This window comes from Thunnus albacares, chromosome 9, assembly GCF_914725855.1.
Source record: "Thunnus albacares chromosome 9, fThuAlb1.1, whole genome shotgun sequence".
NCBI lineage: Eukaryota > Metazoa > Chordata > Actinopteri > Scombriformes > Scombridae > Thunnus > Thunnus albacares.
Genome location: NC_058114.1, coordinates 16,810,887 through 16,831,183, shown reverse-complemented (window position 1 = coordinate 16,831,183; position 20,297 = coordinate 16,810,887). Strand labels below are relative to the sequence as shown.

Here is a 20,297-nt window from a genome sequence, read left to right as displayed (position 1 = left end):
AGGGTAACAAAGTTTAATCAACAGGGCAACTAATCTCGCACATCTCTACTCTTTATGCAGCCGTTTTAGCTCCGGTCTCTTTAAGGCCCCTCTCTGTTCTGATTGGCCAGCTTCTGGAAGCTGCCCCACGGCAGACTTCTGGTGGCTCGGGATGCTACGTAAACAGACAATAGTAGTAGGATTTCACTGCTTTTTCTCATTCTTTACACGAAATGGAAACTTCTCAAATACATCTGTACATATTCGAGCAATCCCAAAATATTTGAGTGGACAACATGTGCAACCCATAAAACAATCTTAGCAACAACCTTAGCAACCAAGGCCGGCCATTTGTGAGCATGAACTAATCTGATGTCATCACCGATGAGGAAATAGTGGTAACATGGTAAACGAAGCATTTAGAGAAGGCTGAAGTCTGGGCTTTTGCCTTTTCACATATGTTCACCTCAAGTTTTGGACCTTTGACCACATCTAACATGGACATTTGACATTATAACATGACATGTCCCCTAAAGCCTTTTTATTATGGACATTTTACAGTCGAAAAACAAACATGTTTTTTGTCTGGGGTGGAGAAATATTTGCAGATATGTCTGTGGTGAGCTCAAATGGGATGATGATATTGGCGATGCTGATATAACAGTTGGGTACTAGTTAGTACATATTGGCCTTGGGAAACAGGTTTTCATAACTCTCTTACACAACTCTGTGCTTTGAAAAAAAAACCCAAACTTTCATGCTCCATAAATTCAAACTGTACCCAGATTGTACCTGCAGGCTGCACACAGTGGTTTTATCATTCTCGCGGTGTCATTCCAGACCACTGGTTTTGAACATGTTTTGAGATAATGAATCATAAAAAATTAGTGCTGCCACCACTGAAACAAGTACAGTCACTCTCTCCTCTTCCTCTCCTGACGTGCACACACACAAAAACAGGCTCACGGAGACGTCCTGCCAGAGTTACAGATGGGTAGGGACTCCCTGGGGTCTAACCGAGGCAGTGTAGCCTATATGAGCATCTTGACATCCTTGTCTGCTCATCCCGGGCCACATTCCTTTTAATTATTTGCAAGAGTTGTGCAAGCAATAGTTATGCAAGAGTTTTAGCTTCCATCACATCCCAACAAATTCAATGAACGAATCGACATTCACAACCAACAGCCTGCAGAGTCACACTGCCTAAAGGCTGTGCTCATTACTGCTGACCATCTTTCACACACTCCATATGACACATACTTGAGCTTGGAGGAGTGTCTTATCTAGTAGTAATGACCGAGCAAGAATTAAGCCGAGTGAGTGACGTGATTCCTTGTCTCTTGCATGCAGGATTTTTATTGAGGAGTGTATGAATATCATGTAACTGACAATAGGGAAAAAGCTGTCAGCTGTGTGGATTCAGAACCCCACTTTTTGAGCAGAAAATTGTTCATTTCTCCTTTTCTGCCCAGAGATCCTCAAAAAATTGGTGTCTTGCTAACAGGGAGGGACTGTGTGCAGATGTTCTGACTTTGATTTGTTAGCTCTCACCGTATTTTCCACTGTCCTTTTTATATTACTGGATATGTGCAATTTATGGGTGATTTTTTATTCAGAAACATGACCACACACGGACACTAAATGTTGTTGATGGGGGAAATGAATGTCTAAATAAAATGATACTGTTGTTTTAAAGTTACGTACATAAACAGCCTTCTCTAGTAATATTTGTCGTTTGTATTTGATTGTACACTGGCCGAAAGTTTGTGACTTCCCATCCTCTGTTTAGCAGAAAGCCACAAGAGTCAAAAAAGGAAATTTTGTTCAGTGCTGGCATCTCTTCAAAAAGCAGCACAACTTGCCAGCGACTGCCAAACATGTCCAGTCTCGCAAATCAACTTTGTGCAGCTAGTTTTAAGGGGGTTTTTTGTGAGCTATTAATATTGTTAGGCCACAACCACTGGATGCCAAATCTATGATTACTATAACAGAGCAGAACAGCACTTTATTATTATTGGATAAATTATGTTGTTATTGTAATATTGTTGTTGCTATTTACACTTGAGAGTGTGTCCAAAAAATCCATGCTCTTTGATAAATCCAGGGCAGGGTGAGGGGTTGCAGAGTAAATAGTGTGTAAGGAAATATGTTCTAATCTAATTGCATCCTTTAAACATCAAATCCCATTCTGTTTAAAACAATCAGCAGCCCAGCGGCTCAGGTTGAGGGTTTATTTTGCAGTGTTTGGCTTCTGGGGAAGGGAGGCTCCCTAATCTGTCCTCTACAAACCACATGTCCCAAATACAAAACAATAACAAGAACTTTGGTTCTTAAAGTTGCTGCTACTTTAAAACATCAGAGCTTGAACTGTGTGTTGAAGCGTCTCAGTTTTCAAGGCTGGTTAGATGTAAAACTCCTCTGGTTCTGGTCTGTGTATTTGTACAATGCTGCTTAATGTTTGAATTAGATGCTTTTCATCAAGTGCAAAAACATCTTGAAGCATTAACCTATTTTAAAAAAATGTAGTAAGCTGTCAGTAGTAATTGACACCTGATTTTGACATAGTCTTTAGATAAAAATGTATATTAGTTTTAAAGGTTCAATGTTTAAGAATTGGCCAGATGCCCCGGCCCCCATCCTTCTCCCAAAATGCATCACTCCACCACCATTATCACTCGCTGAATAAAGCATAAAGCTTACTGTTTACAGTGAGTCTGTGCCGTGGCGTTGTCAAGATATCAAAATGCTATGGAGACAATAGAGACAGTGGTAAGTTACAAAAGAGCTGCACAGATCAGAACGCAGTTGCACCATGGAGATAAGTTGTGACATAACTCTTAAGTAATAACTTAATAGTTACATACATGCCTCTAGGGTAGGTGTAAATCATAAAATATTTTCACTAATGAAAAAAACAGCAGTTTTTCTGCCACACAGCATCATTTTTTCATTAACTGCAGTGGAGTTATTGATAGTTAATGTTCCAACTTACGATGTGCTACGATGCCAAATGGCTCATGCCAGCTTTCACATAGCTGGTGTATCCCAGTGCAGTACATCGGATCAGCTGACATGACCATGACTACAGTGTGTGATTCCACAGATACATGCAGGTCATTAAATAAGACTTTCCATTAACACAGTAATTATTTTGTTTGTCCATTTCTCCTTCATATTATCTTTTAGTTTTTATTTGTTGATGAAAAATGTAATACATTTATTACTTTTTAAATGTTATTTTTTGTTTGTGTTTAGTCTATATATACTGTATGCATGAAAAAGTTCAGCCAGTATGTATTAGACTAAAGGATGCAATTGTGTGGTCAATCAGACGTCTAAGCCATAGAAATATTTCCACATACGCCTCTACCACACACTGATAAGCTTGGGCCAGTGTACAGCACCTAGTCTTGTTCTTTCAGTAATTATCCATCGTACTGTGTGTCTGAAAAGGCAAAGAGTAAGACTCCTTTGTAACCTTGTAACCAGCATGTCAAATGTGAGAATCATTTGAGTAAACTGTGATCAATGTTAACAAATATTTAAAGCAAATCGACCTAAACTTTTTCTAAGACTTTGGTGCATTATTGATTGTGGCACAGCTGTGGAAAGTAATAAACATATGGTTTCGCTGAGATTTCTCCATTAATTATTCATGGGTAATAAGTCTATGAAATATTCAAGAACCTTCCAGAAATACACACACTAAAAAGTGGAATTAGGATTTTCTTAACTTTCTCTATCTATAATGATTGTCTCTCTTTGGGTTTGTCTGTTGGTGTGTATTGGTTAACCGTGGGTTTGTCTTAATTAAAACACAGAGAGGGTTAGTTTTTGTATTTTTGTATTTTCTTATTTTACAGAGAAAAAACAGAGTAGAAAAAAAGTGGAAATGAGACCCCCATGAAGCAGTGAACAGAAATTAATATTAGTGTTATGATGCAGCTTAACCACAGTAAGTTATTTAGGAGGGGTTAAGAAAATCTAATAAATACATGAAATTTAAATGTGTCCATTGCAGTTGTAATGACTGAGCATTATTTATCAGGCTTTATCAGCAAATATTACTTATATTACACAATGATTTATGTGGCATTAGATGAACAACAGCACTGATTTTGACCCCAGGGTTTACCTTAACCTGCCAGGGATCATTAAATCATGTTTGTCCATCGAGGCACATGGATCTGTTTTATAATATGACAGCCATATTGTCCAGGTTGTATCTGAAGCCTCTAACGTACACACTTACTGATGCCAGGATTAAACAGTAAAGGCCTCTGGAATACTGTTTCAAACAGGCATATTTAGTTTTTCTGCTGCTGGAAAGATTTAATGATAATCTGTGCTTACTGTATTTTTTTTTTTTTTAAATCCTCTTTCAATAATCTGAAGAGATATCTACTGTACATGATCAGAGCAGAAACTGCTATGTGGGATTTAAGGCTCACACGTGCAGCACTGAGTGGCATGAAACGTACACATGAGAAGTATTGAAAATCCTTTAAAATGGCGCAAGGCAACGTGTTAAAATACAACATTTTGTTGTGTACCCTATTTTTCCTAAAACAACATGGTTCTCTCTACCAATTGCTGACAGTAAAAGGTATTCACAAGGTTGCAAAAGTCAAGTAGTCGTCTGTAGATGTCTTACTTAATGTTTATGGTGAAGTCTGTCTGTATGGCTTTTCGTTTTTGGTTTGTATCGATTTTCTAAGAAAACATATTTTCACAAGTAGATGGGTTTCAATGGATTTTCAATCAGTTTTGTTTGAGAAAAGTAATATCTGTGCACCTGTGCACTAGTCATAATTTGGGAATAAATTTGGTGTTTTACAATCACGGAGCTCCTGATGGGGTCTCTACCTGTCCTGACTCAGAAGGCCTTGGATTCTGTGGTTGAATGGGAACAGGAGTTTTCACTGGTAATGAACAGAGCTAAGACCATGGCCATGGAAATAAGTGCCAGGAGAGAGGACAACATCTCCTCTCCTCCGTCTCTGACCATTTCTGGACAAAACATGAGTACAATGTCCACCTATAAACTGAGTTCAGATATCGTTATGGGATGCTCTCAAAGACACAGCCAAGGATCCATTACCTCAATGTTGCCAAAAGAGCTGGTCTACTTCGTGACGTTCTAAAACAAATACACCTGACTCTCATTCATCCGAACCTTGAGTACGCCAGCTCAGTTTGGGTTGGGCTGACAAACAGCATCTCTGAGGAGCTGGAGAGGGTGCAAAAATGATGCTGCAGTATCATTGGCATTCTTTCTTCTTCTCTTCCATCACTGAGTGAAAGGCATGATGAGGCCGCCGTGTGCACTGTCACCAACATACTCAAGAACAGTTCACCCAGTTTCCTGCCTCCAGCCTCAACACCCACTTACTCACTTTGTCGGCGCAGGGAATTCGTAGTGCCCACAAGTATTACCGAAAGACATGAACATTCCTCTATTCCTCAAATTACCTATTTATCTTAGGGTTTATGCTCTTAAATTCATGCTCTGCTTAAGATGTTGATTGCTGTTATGTTTGATGCATTTCGAGATTCACTGTTTAAAAACTGTTTTTATGCTACTGTACACTGCCTTGTCAAACTTTAATAAATGAAACTTGGGAAATAAAGATATTAATGAGGTTGATGTTTGTTTAAAGTAGTTATTAATAAACACTTGAAAATATGACATAACTGTAATGTTTATAATCAGGGTAAACACAAATTTAAGCCATATTACAATAACCAAAGGCTCAGATGATATGTACCAATAGTCTTATAAAATTATATTTTTTACTATATCCATATATCACCAGCTCTTCTGCAATTATGAAGTTGCTGGTCTAATATGATGCCTTTGTGTTGATCTCCATGCAGGTGTTGTTCCATGACGTGGTGGCCCTCACACAGAAGCTGTTCCCTATCGTGGAGGCCATGCAGAAGCACTTCAGCGCTGGCTCTGGAGCTTACTACAGCGACGCTATCTTCTTCCTGTCTGTAGCCATGCATCACATCATGCCTGAAAGTAAGAGCAGCACATTTTCTCACATTTCTAAGTCAGTTATTTAACTTCTGATTTAGCTCACTAAAATCGCTTTGACTGGCTAGAGTATCATCTTGTCTGAAGAGTCCAAAGGTGACCGTTAATAGGGGTTGGTAAATTGTTTTGAATGACTTTTAATGAGTCACCCAAATCACAAAGTAACTGATTTTCTCACTTACCCCTAGTGGTAGCTATCCATGCAGAAAGTTATATTATATCTGTTTCTGGGATTTCTGCAGCCATCCCAAAATAACGAATGGAATTTCATTTTTGTTCCTCAAACCATTGAAAAACGACATTGACAGTATTTTGTGTGTTTCTCAACTGATCATAATTCAAAGTATGTTAAGAAAATTTTAATGACTTATATTTGATTGATATTAAGCATTTTTCAGTGTATTGAAAGCCTGTCAACCAACATGAGAGTGATAGTCTGCTCCAGTCCTGTGTTTTAAAATGTATTAATAGATCAAGAATTTTGCCTTAAAGTTTCAATATGTCACTTTCTGTGGAGAGAAAATAATGATGCATATCAGATACCATAAGTTCATTTAGGTAATATGAAAAATCTGCAGTGTTTCAGTGATTAACTTACCTGTTACTACTACTTTTGGCTAAAAAGGAGTCTAGCCAAAGAAATGCCTATTTTTACATAACTTTGCATATCTTCCGCCTCGATTCTCTGGCAGAACTGTGAGTGTTTCCATTTCACTCAGTTGCTCACCTCTCTATCCCGTCACCACTGGTGCACAGCTGGAAAAGTCAGCATGGGGAGGTATCTAACAGACACGTGGCATGCTGTAGAGGCCCTGGGGAGTTCGGAAGGAAGGATGTGCTCAGTCGCTGTTGCACACATTAGTGCCCTCTGTGTGGGTGCTGCCTGATGGCAGCGATCTCCACTGTTGTTCATTGTTGTGGCTCACTTCAGTGGATGTGCAGCATGGGGCATCATTCCACAAATCAACCAATCAATTAGGCTTTGGGGTTTGGATCAATAGTCACTAAAGTCTCAGTCTTGCAGACAGCATGAAACCTTCCTGCTGACAGTTTTTAAACTGTGACTCAGGGTGCACAGTGGGTATGATGTGAATGGTTGGGATCATCACGTTTTTGTTGTTAGAACTTTAAGGTAGGGATTAGGGCTGCAACTAATGATTATTTTCATTATTGATTAATCCGTCAATTTTCTCGATTAATTGACTAGTTGTTTGGTCTAAAAATGTCAGAAAATGGTGAAAAACATTGGTCCTTGTTTCCCAAAGTTCAAGATGACATCCTCAAAGATGTTCAGTTTACTGTCATAGAGGACTAAAGAAACCAGAAAATAGTCACATTTATGAAGCTGGAACCATTACTCACAACGATTAATTGATTATCAAAATAGCTGGCAATTAATTTAATAGTTGGCAACTAACTAATTTATTGACTAGTAGTTGCAGCCCTAGTAAGGATGAAGGCATAATAAATGAAACATTAAATGGGGGGGGGGGGGGTAATATTAGTAAAATGTTTTATTTGAGTTTCATTTGAATCAAACAGGTTTCATATTGCTGAGAGCCTGATTCAGTGTTTTGAGCCGGAAGATGAGTTTTTCCATTTTATTACCTTTTCAGCAAAGAAAAATAATGTGTAGGCTTGACAACCCATGTGGTCGAAGTTTTCTTTAATGATTCCTATAGCACATCAAATACGCTATTTACATTACACAGGAAAGTAGGATATGACTTAAGGAGCAGAAGAAGAAAATTGTGATGAAAAAGATGAAAGATAAGGATGATAAATAAAAGATTCAGCCTGGGGGGAAATGCTCGAGTGTGTGGTTGTCTCACTCAGCTGTCAATTCTGAGAAGTAACTTATGGTGGAGCACAGAGTTGTTTTGACAGCTAGATTTTTAAACATGTTTTCAATATGTTGGTGTTTTTCATCCAAAATATGTTTTCCCATCACCTGGTATTTTTCTTTAGAGCAGTCCCCTCCTGCGTGAACCGGAGGTGTGTCTGGGTCTGTTGCAGTCTCACGTTGTGTGCCGGAAATGCTTATTGATCAATCACACGTGCCAACCACTCCGTCCAAGTGGTCACACATTTCTATTTAAAGAAGGCTTTTATCTAGAAAGGGCATAATGTGGTTGTCTTCACAGAGCGAGTTGGGGTATACGGTGCACAGTCACACAATCATCAGTTTCTTCACATTATCCCTTCTTTGATTTAACTGAAAGACCTTCTTCATTCAGCAAGTCACATGGCAGATGATTGTTTATGATTAATGACACACTGAAAACAAAAGTGATATCCACAGATATAAATAGCAGCTGCAAGTGGGAGGGATAGAAATTTAACATCCCCTAACTTGTGAAGTGGGAGATGTTATGATTTCAGCGAGTTTAATTTAGTTGTCAAAAGAGAGAGGAAGGAGAAGAAATTGCCTGTATGTTGGGATCAGTGTTAAGCCAGCCACAAAGCCTAAAAAGGAAAGTGTTTGCTCAGGATATACAGGAAATTAATATTATTTGAGAGGTGTTTATTTTATTATTATTAGACCTATAGAGACTAGACTCAGATAAATATTTTTATTTTATAAGCTTAATAGAGGTGAGGATCATTGGGAAAATTCTGGTCCAGTACCATCAGAATACCTCGCTTATAATAACAATAGTATCACAACACAAACAGTTCCTTGATACATGATATTCTATTGCAAGGCAGACATTGACCATAAAGCCTTAAATGGAAAAGATTTTTTTTCTAGTAAGTAAGGCTCAAACATAATTAAACTTTATTTATTTAGTTTATTAGGAAGGGCTGTCAGTGTCCGTTCTATAGACAGTTAAGATGAACTCGGACCAAAGTGCAGAGAGATTTTTTAGTATTGACTACACACAGCCATAAAATGTCCAAAGGTTAAACTGCAAGAAAGCAGATTATTAAATATATCTGTATTAAAAGAGGGAAATACCTCAGTATTCCAACTGAATGTATCACAATAGAAGTGCCAGTGTATCAGTAACATTCATGCATTCATCTGGCCAGCGCAGGAATGTCAAACTTGACACCAGATTCAAAACTCTGGTGTACTACTAAATACAGAGAGGTTTATTCGTTGGGCAATGTCTTGAATATAACAGACTTAGATTTATATGTAAAATTTCTGAACTACAGGTTTAAATATATATATTTGACAGTGTTTAACAAGAACGTAACTGTGTAAATTCTCCCATTGCAACATGCTTACAAACCATAATGAAAGCAGTCATGTTAACCAGTGGTTCTCAACCTTTTTACTGGTTACTGGACCACCTGCATGTTTTGAGCGGGCCCGGTCCAGTATTTTGAGCCTTGTTAAGAAATGAAGGGTTTCTGTCCACTGAAACCGATACAAGAAGTGTGAAGTTTGTATTAACAGTGTAATGCAGTAACTTTAACAGGGCAAACAGGTGGATCAAAACGAGGCTTTGTACTAAAATATGATTATAATTATACTTATCAAACAGAGGGAATTAGAAATAAAGACCTGTTAGCTTCTATAATCAAGGTAAATAAAAGCCCCAGTCAATATTTGAGGAAATATAGTGTGTCTGTAAAGGCCATAGGATCTTTTTAAAATGTATATTTTTTTATTATTCCATGGACTACTACGGGTCTGTGCACCCTCAGTTGAAAAACAATGATGTAAAGAACTGACTTTAAAAGAGAACTCTATTTTCACACCATCTGTTGTTGGCTGATAGAAAATGAAATTGCACAATGGAAATCTGTCGTAATTCATGATGACGCTCCTAAGAAACACTGTTTTATTTAGTGGAGAGATGTTCCATGTTTTTACCCTCTAGAGGAATCAACATGCCGACTTGAGTCTCCTACAAAACTCAACCTTTATTTTCCACATAATGTCGGTCTCCTCGGAATCTGTGGCACACCTAACAGGTTAAACTGCCCTTTTAACACCCCATCAGTGGGCCCTCTGGAAAGATGGTAAGAAGGGGGGTCCTCCCAAAATACAATTCACTACCTCATTAAAAAACAAGTGAGGAAGAGAGAGAGTGGGGAGCATAAAAGCAGTGCTAAATGTAACCGAAACACATTAATTGGTCTGTATTTCATTGTAGTTACTGAATAAAAAATAAAACTCTGTAACACTCAGGTCAGTGGTCAGATAGTAGATTTCATGCTGAATGCTGAGATGTAATTGTCCACAGTGGAAGACTCTGCCACAGTGTCAAAAACATTGAGCATGTTTAATTTGTGGGGCTTCTCTCCAGAGTCATTTGTATTGCTCAGAACTGCGGGATGTTGATTGCTCCACAGCAGGTGATGGTGTGTATTCTGGCTAGTTACTCTGGGACCAGAATAGCCCAACTGGAATGGCTAGCGGGAAGTCGTCTAGGAATGGCACTGCTAATGTGTGAATTGCTTTGCTAAAGTGAGAAATATGATACCTGGAGGTGAGGTAGGAGTTGATCTGTTAGTTGTCACACAGGCCTAAAATCACAGAGCAGTAGGGCTGTAGTCAACCAAAGAAAATCTTGGTCGACTAAAATTGTATATAATCTTCAACTAATCGATTAGTCGCACGGGGGGAGGGGGGGGGCGGCAACGAGGTAATGGGACAGAGTGCACAGTAAACTCAGCAGCCACACATTTCTCTGTTCTATATTTCTCTGTTTTGTGTCTTCAGGTTAGGCTAACCCATTGTTGCTAACCCCCTTTACTTTTCCAGCATTTGGGGAAACAACAGACGTGACTTTTTAGCATTTATTAACCGACACACTGTAGTCTGTACTGTACATTTACTGCCAGACTGACAACTTACTACTAACCTTTTCCTCTGCTCCGCTCGCATCCACAGTCATTTCTCTGCCCCTCGCTCTTTCCCACTAGCTACGCAAACATACTCCTTAATGGAGCCACGCTACCAGTAGTTTCCCAGGCAACGACACAGAGGTCGACTCACATACCGGAACAGTGCTGCACAGAGACTCCCAAATGCTATCAAATATCAAATATTAAAAAATATTTGTTTTGGCCTGGCGGGGTTCTCGTTGTGTCATTATGGGGAAACACAGATTCAGTAAACGCTCAGTAAACGTTGAGTACAGTTAGACCCAGCAGTCTCCATTAGGTTGGGCGAGTTCAAAGTTGTGAAAACAACCGGGGTGTTTTAAATACACCCCCGTTTTCACAGGTAATTTGTTAAGTCTGTCCCTCCCGCCGCAGGAAATAATGGATTACTCCTGGAAAGCTATTGATGTAGCACTTTTCTCCTTATGAAAATAACACAGAGATTATTCGACCAATGAGAATTTAGTCGAACGAGAGCATGTCGACCAACGAATGCTGAACCATTGTGGTTGTTTTTTGGTTTTATCTCTGGCCTTGTAACTTTCAAGATAAAGAATCTGTGGTCTTGATAATCTCTTAAGTTGTAACGAAGTCCAGTTTTCAACAATTTAAATAAAAGTTGCTGGAGACCCTAAAGGAATAACATTGTGCTCACCTTGTATTTCTGTTGTCCCTTTTTAGAGGATATTCCTGCTATTATCATACCTTCCTGCCTCTCCAGAGCAAATAACACAGCACTAATAACCCTTCCCCATGGATTTATTGGTATAAGATAACAGGCTTGGGTTGGATGTGACTTGGATAGCAGAGTGGACCAGAGTAGAGCTGAATATAAATGTCTTTACTTTGCCTCATTAGTAGGCTGGTGGACAAAACAAGCGGAGTGAAACACCGTAGCCACTACACCTGCTACGTTTGTGCTCTCGGTGATGCAACTGTAGTACATTTTACAGTTATAATTGATGTAAAATGTGTCACTTTGTAATCACATTACTTGGTTTCATTGGAGTCATTGATGTCTGGAAGGCTACTTAAACTGTTTATATGATTGGACAGGGGTCTTGCTATCCTAGCTAGCTAGTGATACTGTCTCTGGTGTAACTGAAGCAGATCTGTTTACTGTATCAAGATCAATAACCTCCTTGCAATGCGTCCACGGATGTATTAAAAAGGTATGGTTTTACTTTTGATTATCAGAGACTAACACTTACTCATTAAAGTAGTCAAAACAAACGCATATGAAATATTTTAAAAAGGATTCTAAAAAGTGTTTGAAAACATAATTTGGATAACAATTTATTGATTTTTATTTAATGATTTGTGCACGATCTGAAGCTCATTCGTGTTTGTTCGTTTTTCTCTTCACTTTCTTTTCCTGGAAACATTTTCTGAAAAGCGCTCGTGACAAGATGACCCTGCCTGACAGTTCTCAGTAAACACTTTCTTTTTTGCAGCAGGAAACACATCAACTTTTAGAGGCATGGGAACATAATGTGGGTGAAAATGAATTTCATGTGATCGTCTGCGTCAAAAAAAACCCAGGGTGTTTTCCAGTGAATGCTGGTAAAAGCAGAAAACAATGACCCTTACAAAAAGGCTGTAAGTGCTCACATCAAGACTGATATTAGGGCTTAATGAGGTTGACCCACTTCTTCCTGAAAAAAAAAAAGTGGTGTTAGATAACAGTATCTCTGTTGTTTTGTTGCTGCCGTTGAATTGAGGTGTAGTCATATAGGACTATGTGATCTGACCAGAGCTTCAGGCAAGCTCTAAGCCACCATAACGACATTATTCCTCTAATAAATGTACAACACCCTCACACCTTGCCTGTGACCAGTACAACATAAGAAACTAAAAGGCTGAGATCGATATAACTCCAATGATTTCTATTTATCCCCTTTGTTCAATAGCAGTTGGAAATAATGAAAGAAACTATCAATTTCATGGTTTCATGGTTGGTCACAGAGAGGCTCATTGTTCTCCAAACATACTATAAAAAGTTGAGGAGTTATTGGAATAAAACAGTGCAACATGTAGAGCTAAAATGATTAGTTAACTTTGAAGCAAAAGTGCCACAATTTCGCAGGTTCCAGATGCTAAAATGTGAATATTTTGTTGGTTTTCTCAGTGCTTTACTATAGGAAATTGGATAGTGGAAGAAATGAAGAATAAATCCAGATGAAAGTCAATTTAAACAATCCACAACTTAAAAAAAATCCACGTATTTTTCAGTAAACATTTCCAAAAACTGAAAACCATGTTTCACTAATTTTCATCTGTAAATAGTCATTGAGTATAAAAAGAAAATTAATTGATACTGTAGCTGACACCCCAAAAAACATTGTCTGAGCAAGTGAAACAAACATACAAATTTAATTATTTGATTTATGTGCGTAATGTTGTTTGATATCTGCTAAATCAGGGTTGTTGTAGATGTGTTTATCTGTGGTAAACAGTTCAATTTTAAGTGACGAAATAATATTTGACAATCTATTTTGACATTGTTCATTTCTGTGGGAGGAAAAAAATTCTAAACACTGACAAGTAAACATTATGTACAACAATAGTATCAATGCAACAAATGTAACAAACTTTAGGATGATAACTACAGTACAGAGCAGGTAAAACCCTGACCAGTCAACACTGACTGGCTGCACCACAGAATGACGAAATGACGAAAGCGGCTCCATTTCACCAAAAGACCTGATGCCTTGATTTCTCAATTTTCACATCACCTCCTTTAATATCTGCTGTGGGAGGAAATGAAGGAGGTGGAACGGATGTAAGTGGGGGAAGCAAGGAGACAAATGAGAGAACATTTCTTTGTCTCTTTTCTTTCTCCGGAGGCTCACACTGTCTATATACAATGCAAACTGTCTGTCATAGTCTGAAGTACTAATACACTAGTTGACAATTACTTCAGAATCTGTCTTGTACTTTTTTTCAAAATAATTATTTTCCCTCTATCCTTCAGTTGATCATAAAGTGGTTCAATAATGCATATGTGCATTTTTTAAGCAATGGATTGATTTTGTCACATAAGGTGCTCTGTGAGCATCAGTGCAACATGTTAACTAACAAGCCTACAATTCACTTTTACCCTAAAACAAACACATATTTCGAGAAAAGGTGCGTGAGAAAATCAAGACAGTTGAAGATGTGCAAATTATCTGGTAGCTATCTGTTGCAGTTGCTACCAGAGTCCCACTACAGTCATGTCAAAACGAAACATGTATGAGGAATGTGTGACAATGTACTCTGACGCAAGTAGCTTTAGCTGTGGTGTAAAAAAGAAAAAAAAGGATACCTACAGACATCATTGACTAGTCTCTGTCCTTCTGATGAGAAAATCCAGTGGTTGCAGGACTTTTGTACATAGGCATATTATCTATCCATACAGCTGAGAGGGGTGGCTTTAAGACAACAGGGAAAACACTGGATTTATGATCTGTAATCCTAAACAGCAAGCATTTCACCCAAAACAGAATCCAAAAGCTGTAATACAGCTGTTGTGATAAAGTGGAGTAATAATCTACATTTAAATCAGCCTATTAAAACCACAATCATAATCATAATATACTGTGATATAACACCGCTCAGGCCTACTTTCACCTTCACAGGACTTTGTGGTGAGTCATTGATCCAACATTAAACTCACCTCATCACAATGTTGTAACAACTTAAGACCCTCTTCCTGTTAGTTAAGCCCTGTTAGTACAAACAAACAGCGCTGACCACTCGGAGATTACTCTTCCGAGCCCCTCTCTGTTGCCACAGTACATGAAGGCATTGTGATGGGCAGCTTCCTTGTTTGGAGAGCACAGAAAACAGGTTGTTGCTCTTTTGCTGAGTACTCTTTTTCCATCACTTGTTTCAACAGAAACCGGCATTCGAATATCTGCAGCACAAACTTTTAAACCGGCCAAGATCCCCTCAGACTTTTACCCTTTATCGTTCAGCATTTCGGTCGGGTTTGTTGAGACCAAGATTGTGGTTCATTTCCAAATACAGGCTGTTAGTTTGTGATGTCTGGCCCCTTCAAATCCGGTCCTGCATTGGACTTAGCCTGTCTATTTTTACCCTAATATGAGACTAAACAATAGGCTACTGGGGAGCCCCAGGATTCAGTTTTTAGCTGGAAATACAGGACATCAAATTATAGGAGCAAGTCAGCATTGCGGTGTTGTTTTCTAATGACTTAAGCAGCATTGAGGTACATTGGGAAACTGTTGTGCATTATGTTTTCAGCATAAATATGGTACTTAACCATCAACTAGACGAATGAACCCACAGCTCATGTAACACCAGTTTGCTGGCGTTTATTAGGAAATTCTAGATAAAGATGAAAATAAATGTGCCAGCAAAGGCGGAGAAAAAGACTGCAGGCTAGTAAACATGGATGTAAACAATACTATTTGATGAGGAAGGAAATACATTCCACATGCTTGTTAGACCTCAAGGATAGGATGTAAACATAACTTTTGTTTGTTTACAAGAAAATTCCACAGGGTACCTTTAAGTTTATTTTTCAAGTGTAGCTTCTTTGATTTCCTTCAAATAAAACCCTCCTCATTACATCCTAGATTGACAATGCAATACAAATAACAACATCACATTTTATGCAGTCCCTCTGCGCTGTATCACACATTTTGTGCTGCCATAATTGCACTAAATGAAATGTAAAATATAGATGTGAGCCATATTTGAAGGTTTATTGTGTTTGCAAAAGGATGTGATTTTCTAGGAGTTGTGTAGTCAGGTAAATGTAATTTAATCTAACAGCTGCTGGATCCCAAAAAGGCTTTGATGAGCTGAAAACCAAACTGATAATGTTGATTTGAGCTCTGAAGGTTGATGATGCAGACAACACATGCAGTGCAGTATTTTTAAGTGCACCCATCTTTTGTACTGTTGTACTAATCCCGCAGTTGTTTGTCAATTAACCTTGGTTGCCAATGAATGTTTACTGCTGTTGAACTAGAGGCCGTCATCTTTGACAGAACCTCTCAAGCTGATAATTATGTTGTGTCCATGGCACACCATTCCTGAGTATTTTCCATCCTTTCATCACCATGCCAACAAGCAAAACATAGGAAGTTGAAACAATGAACAGATGAAGACCTGAATATCCTGGTTACTGTTGTTACAATTTCATCCACAAACAAGTTCAGTATTAATCATTCACAGTCTGTACAGTCACAGCTGTGAAACATTTTACAACCATGTTTAACTTTCTGTATATTTCCTCCCACAATTTATGGACATTCTCATGGGATTTCTGTTTTCAAGTCAACAGTAAAATTACGTAAAGTAACAGACACATTTGCAGAACAAATGTATGCACATGTTAAGCTTTACAGGGGTCTAGTCAGACTCTGCTCTTATTTGCTGCAGTATTTCTTGAAGGACTCTTAGAAGTAATTAAGCAGGCAGTCAAGCACTGGATGAAGTACTAGTGGTCAGTGAAAATGGCCAATTTGCACAGTTGCTCAGAAGTACGTTTCTTGGGATGAATTGAAAAATGGGGAACTCATTTCAGTCATTCATTAAACTTGGTTAAAAAAACAATTTATTATAAATTCACATGCCTCTAACAATGGTTTTTTGGCAAACCATAAAAATCCTCAAGTAAGTCTGTAAGTCTTGATTAAAAACATGTATTCTGACTGACGGAATTACTTTTAATTTTCTTAATGCAGTGATGGTTTGATGCTGCCTTACCCATGTGTTGTATATGTGGTGATTTTTCTATAACGGATTGCTCTTCTTTCAGGCCTGGAGCGTATAGTGCAGCTTGACCTGGACCTGAAATACAGAACCAACATCAGGGACCTCTTCCAAGAATTTGATCGCTTTACTCCCGGAGCGGTAATAGGCATCACCAGAGAGATGCAGCCAGTCTACAGGTAGGCAATGTGGAACAACACCTCAGCTTTTAGTGATGCCAATTTGTCAGGGATGTACCAAATACTAAAATTATGAGCTAATAACTGAGAGCACTGAACCAATCTATTGCTTTTAGATCTTCGTGTTAAATGTTTTGGTGCTCCAGGTTTTTAAAGTTGAGATGAAATGAAAATGCCTTTTTAACCCTTTTAGATCACATCCCTGTCATATTCTGCACCTATTTAACAATATATCCCAGAAAAATAAAAAAAAAATCTATTTCTTTGTATTCTTATATCAAAATCCAATCACGTTTTCCTCCTTTAAAACAAAATATGACGTGTACTTACATTGTCTTGAACCAACCAATTTCAACCAATATCATGACCTCTACCCATCAATCAGTCTTCAACTTTTAGCAGCACAGAGCTAAGATTCATTACGACACACCCACTTTTCAACATTAAAATCAAATTCCTCCCAACCTGTCTCTCCCGTTTCACTCGGAAATACATCACAATATGGAAGTTAGACATCATCTGGACTTTAGGCGCCATGCAGTGTCAAGATGTTCCGTGGCTATGATTTGATCGAGGACCGGCATCTGACGATCAGTAAAAAATGAATCGCCAACTATTTTTTAAAATCAATTAATTGTTTTGAGTCATTTGTAAGAAAAAAAAATTCTCTCATTCTAGCTTCTTAAATGTGAACATTTTCTGGTTTCTTTAGTCCTCTATGATAGTAAACTGAATATCTTTGGGTAATGGACTGTTGATCAAGACAAAACAAAACATTTGAGGTGGCACCTTTGGCTCTTGGAAACAGTGATCAACATTTTACGATTAATCAAGAGTTTTTCTTGATTAATCAATAATGACAATTTCATTCACTTTCCTCAACCCCAGATGGATTTAAGTTTTTATAGGCCTCACTTGTACATTCACAGTCATTTCTTTCTCACAGTAGAAAGAATATGGAAGCCCTGAGAGGCAAGTGAGAAAAAAAATTCTGGTGATCCATTTTCTAAGTCTGATCTAAAGTTTTCTCTCCTGTGTTTATGACTTTAGAACAGGTGAAAAAAGGTTTTGCCAGGTGAAATCTTTTTTTGTCAGGGTCATTTTTAAGTGTTTGTTGTTGTGATACTCATTTCGGCCACAAGAGGCTGAAGTGCACCACTACCCCACGTTCTAAAAGGACTAAAAGCACTCATGTTTTCTTCCAGGTGAGTTTTAATTTCTCCATTCACTCTAAAGACAAAGGTACATATATTGTGTGTTAGCATGTTATGCTACACTACTGTCATGTCTTTCTTTTGGCTAGAAATGTATTTTTAATTTGTATTTTGCGGCAAAGTTCTGGTAGCATTTGGTAAACAGTTGAAGCAACGTGGTAAAGAGTGTGAAACCTTTCTATTGTTTGCTGCCAGTTTGCAACACAATTCTGTTCATGGCCCTTTTTCTTTTTTACATTTCTCTGGCAAACACTTGTTGCAACATTCAGGTTAACATAAAACATAAATACAATGCTGCATGTTATAAACACTTGCACTTCAACATCTAAAGTTTAGATTCTAAACATATATAATCATGTATAGTCAATTAAAAACAACAGACAACATATATATCATTACACATGTTCATTAATTGATCATATTACACAAGCTTTTAGATATTTTATAACATTTTATAATTTAAAAAAATTATAAAAAATAAACATTTCATTTTGATAAAACAAAATGCAATATGCAATTCATTAAAAAGGTAAGAAATAAAACTAGGGATATTTAAGGGAAGCGGGAACACTGCAGCATGGGAAACGGCAATAAAAAAAAAAAAGTGGTGATGGTATGTACTGCAAATGAAAAAATTCAACACTTTTCCAATGACAAACATATGACGTATTATCATATCATCTGACAAATGACAAATTATTTGACCATGAGAATTAGGTTGAGCAACAGACATTTCAGATAAAATTGAATTCTTGTACACTGAAAACATCCCTGTGTGAAGTCATGGGGTGTAAGGATTGTGAAGAACGAACCACCTACAGTGTTTTCAAAATCATAGGCACTCTTGTTTTAGGATGAAGTGAGAAGGCCTGAAAGATGGACCAAGTAATGGACTGTGGTTTGTGCTCAAATAATTGGTAAAGTGGTATAATAAAGCATTCCTGCTTGATATTTTACTTTCCATGGGTGCCATTAATTCTGGAGCAGTAAATAGATAATGTATTTTGGATATCTTCATCTTCATTTAATGATTCAGTTAAATTAAATTACTCCAATCTGCAATAATATTATATCGTATATCATGGCAAACAAAGGGAAGGGAAAAATCCACTACTTAAAGTGAGAAGCATAATTATAATGCATTGACAGAGTGAGCTAAAACTGGGTCTTTGCACATTGTACAATCATTCCTGTGTTTCACCTAAAAGTATTCATGAGGTAAGATGAACAACATGTTCTTATTTTCTCTCTGAGCACTTTCATCTGCCAACAAAATCAAGTTTAGCTCACTGCTCCAATATGCTTGGATTGCTTGGGTCATATTTTATAACACCTTACCTACGCACAGCTGATCAGGTTTGAATTTTTTCCCCAGTGTGTAGGTCTCATTCTGTCCTCTGTGAACCAAGACAGCATCATTCAGAGTCATAGTTGCTGTTACTGAAGTATTTTATTCATCAAATAGATAAACAAAGCTCATTAACCTTACATGGCCTCCTCCATCGACGTGGCTTACACCCCTAGGAAAGAATTGTTGGACCCATATATCAAATGGACTTTCATCTGACATATTAAACAAACAAAAATGAACTGACTGGCCTCATTGGTTCTCAAAGTGGGGTATAGGGACTCCCAGGGGTCCTTGGAGGGGTTCCAAAGGGATGTTTCACTCTCTCCATGGTTATCTTCCCTACAGTGTAGGCAGTTATGACCTTCTCTAATAAATCATATCTAACAACTATCTTCTCACCCAGGGGTCCCTTATATATTTTGATAACTTATTGATCCCCACACCCATACTGCTTTTTATTCTTACTTTGAGTTACCATTTGCTCTTTTTTGGATGTGTAGAGGCTGATCTGGACAGTCAGAGCCATGTGCTCATGTGAGCCACAGGGTACTAAAGACTGAAGGAAGATGGTGCCTTTGATTCTTGAGAGCTCACTTCATGTGTTTGTGGCTTTTTTCATGATAGAGACTGTATTCTTTTGAGTCCCAGCCTCTTTCCTATCAGACAAGAGTATGGTTTTTACTGGACAAGACCCTTTAAAGATTTTTACAAGATTATTTAAACCCATGATGATCTACATACTGTATAAAATCATAGGTCTGGACTCGGAGTGCCTCTCCATTATAAATCAGATGAATGTTACTGTTATATAAAATTAACTAGCTACAAACCACTCAGAGCCTGGCAGCATAGAGCCTGAGTGCAAGATGGTGATCAATAGTAGCAGATTTAAAGTCACTTGAGCAAGATTGTGCAACACAGACAGTATGATGTGATGTTTTCATGAATACACTGTTTTGAGTCCT

At 37.9% G+C, this 20,297-nt stretch overlaps 1 protein-coding gene across 1 annotated transcript in view; it reads left to right on the top strand.

The window, feature by feature from the left end:
- Window positions 1-20,297, top strand: part of xxylt1 (xyloside xylosyltransferase 1) — a 33,535-nt gene that overhangs the window by 4,732 nt on the left and 8,506 nt on the right. The window contains exons 4-5 of the mRNA XM_044361883.1: window positions 5,857-6,004; window positions 16,635-16,767. Of these exons, the coding sequence (XP_044217818.1) occupies window positions 5,857-6,004; window positions 16,635-16,767 (281 nt within the window). The remainder of the gene's footprint in view (window positions 1-5,856; window positions 6,005-16,634; window positions 16,768-20,297) is intronic.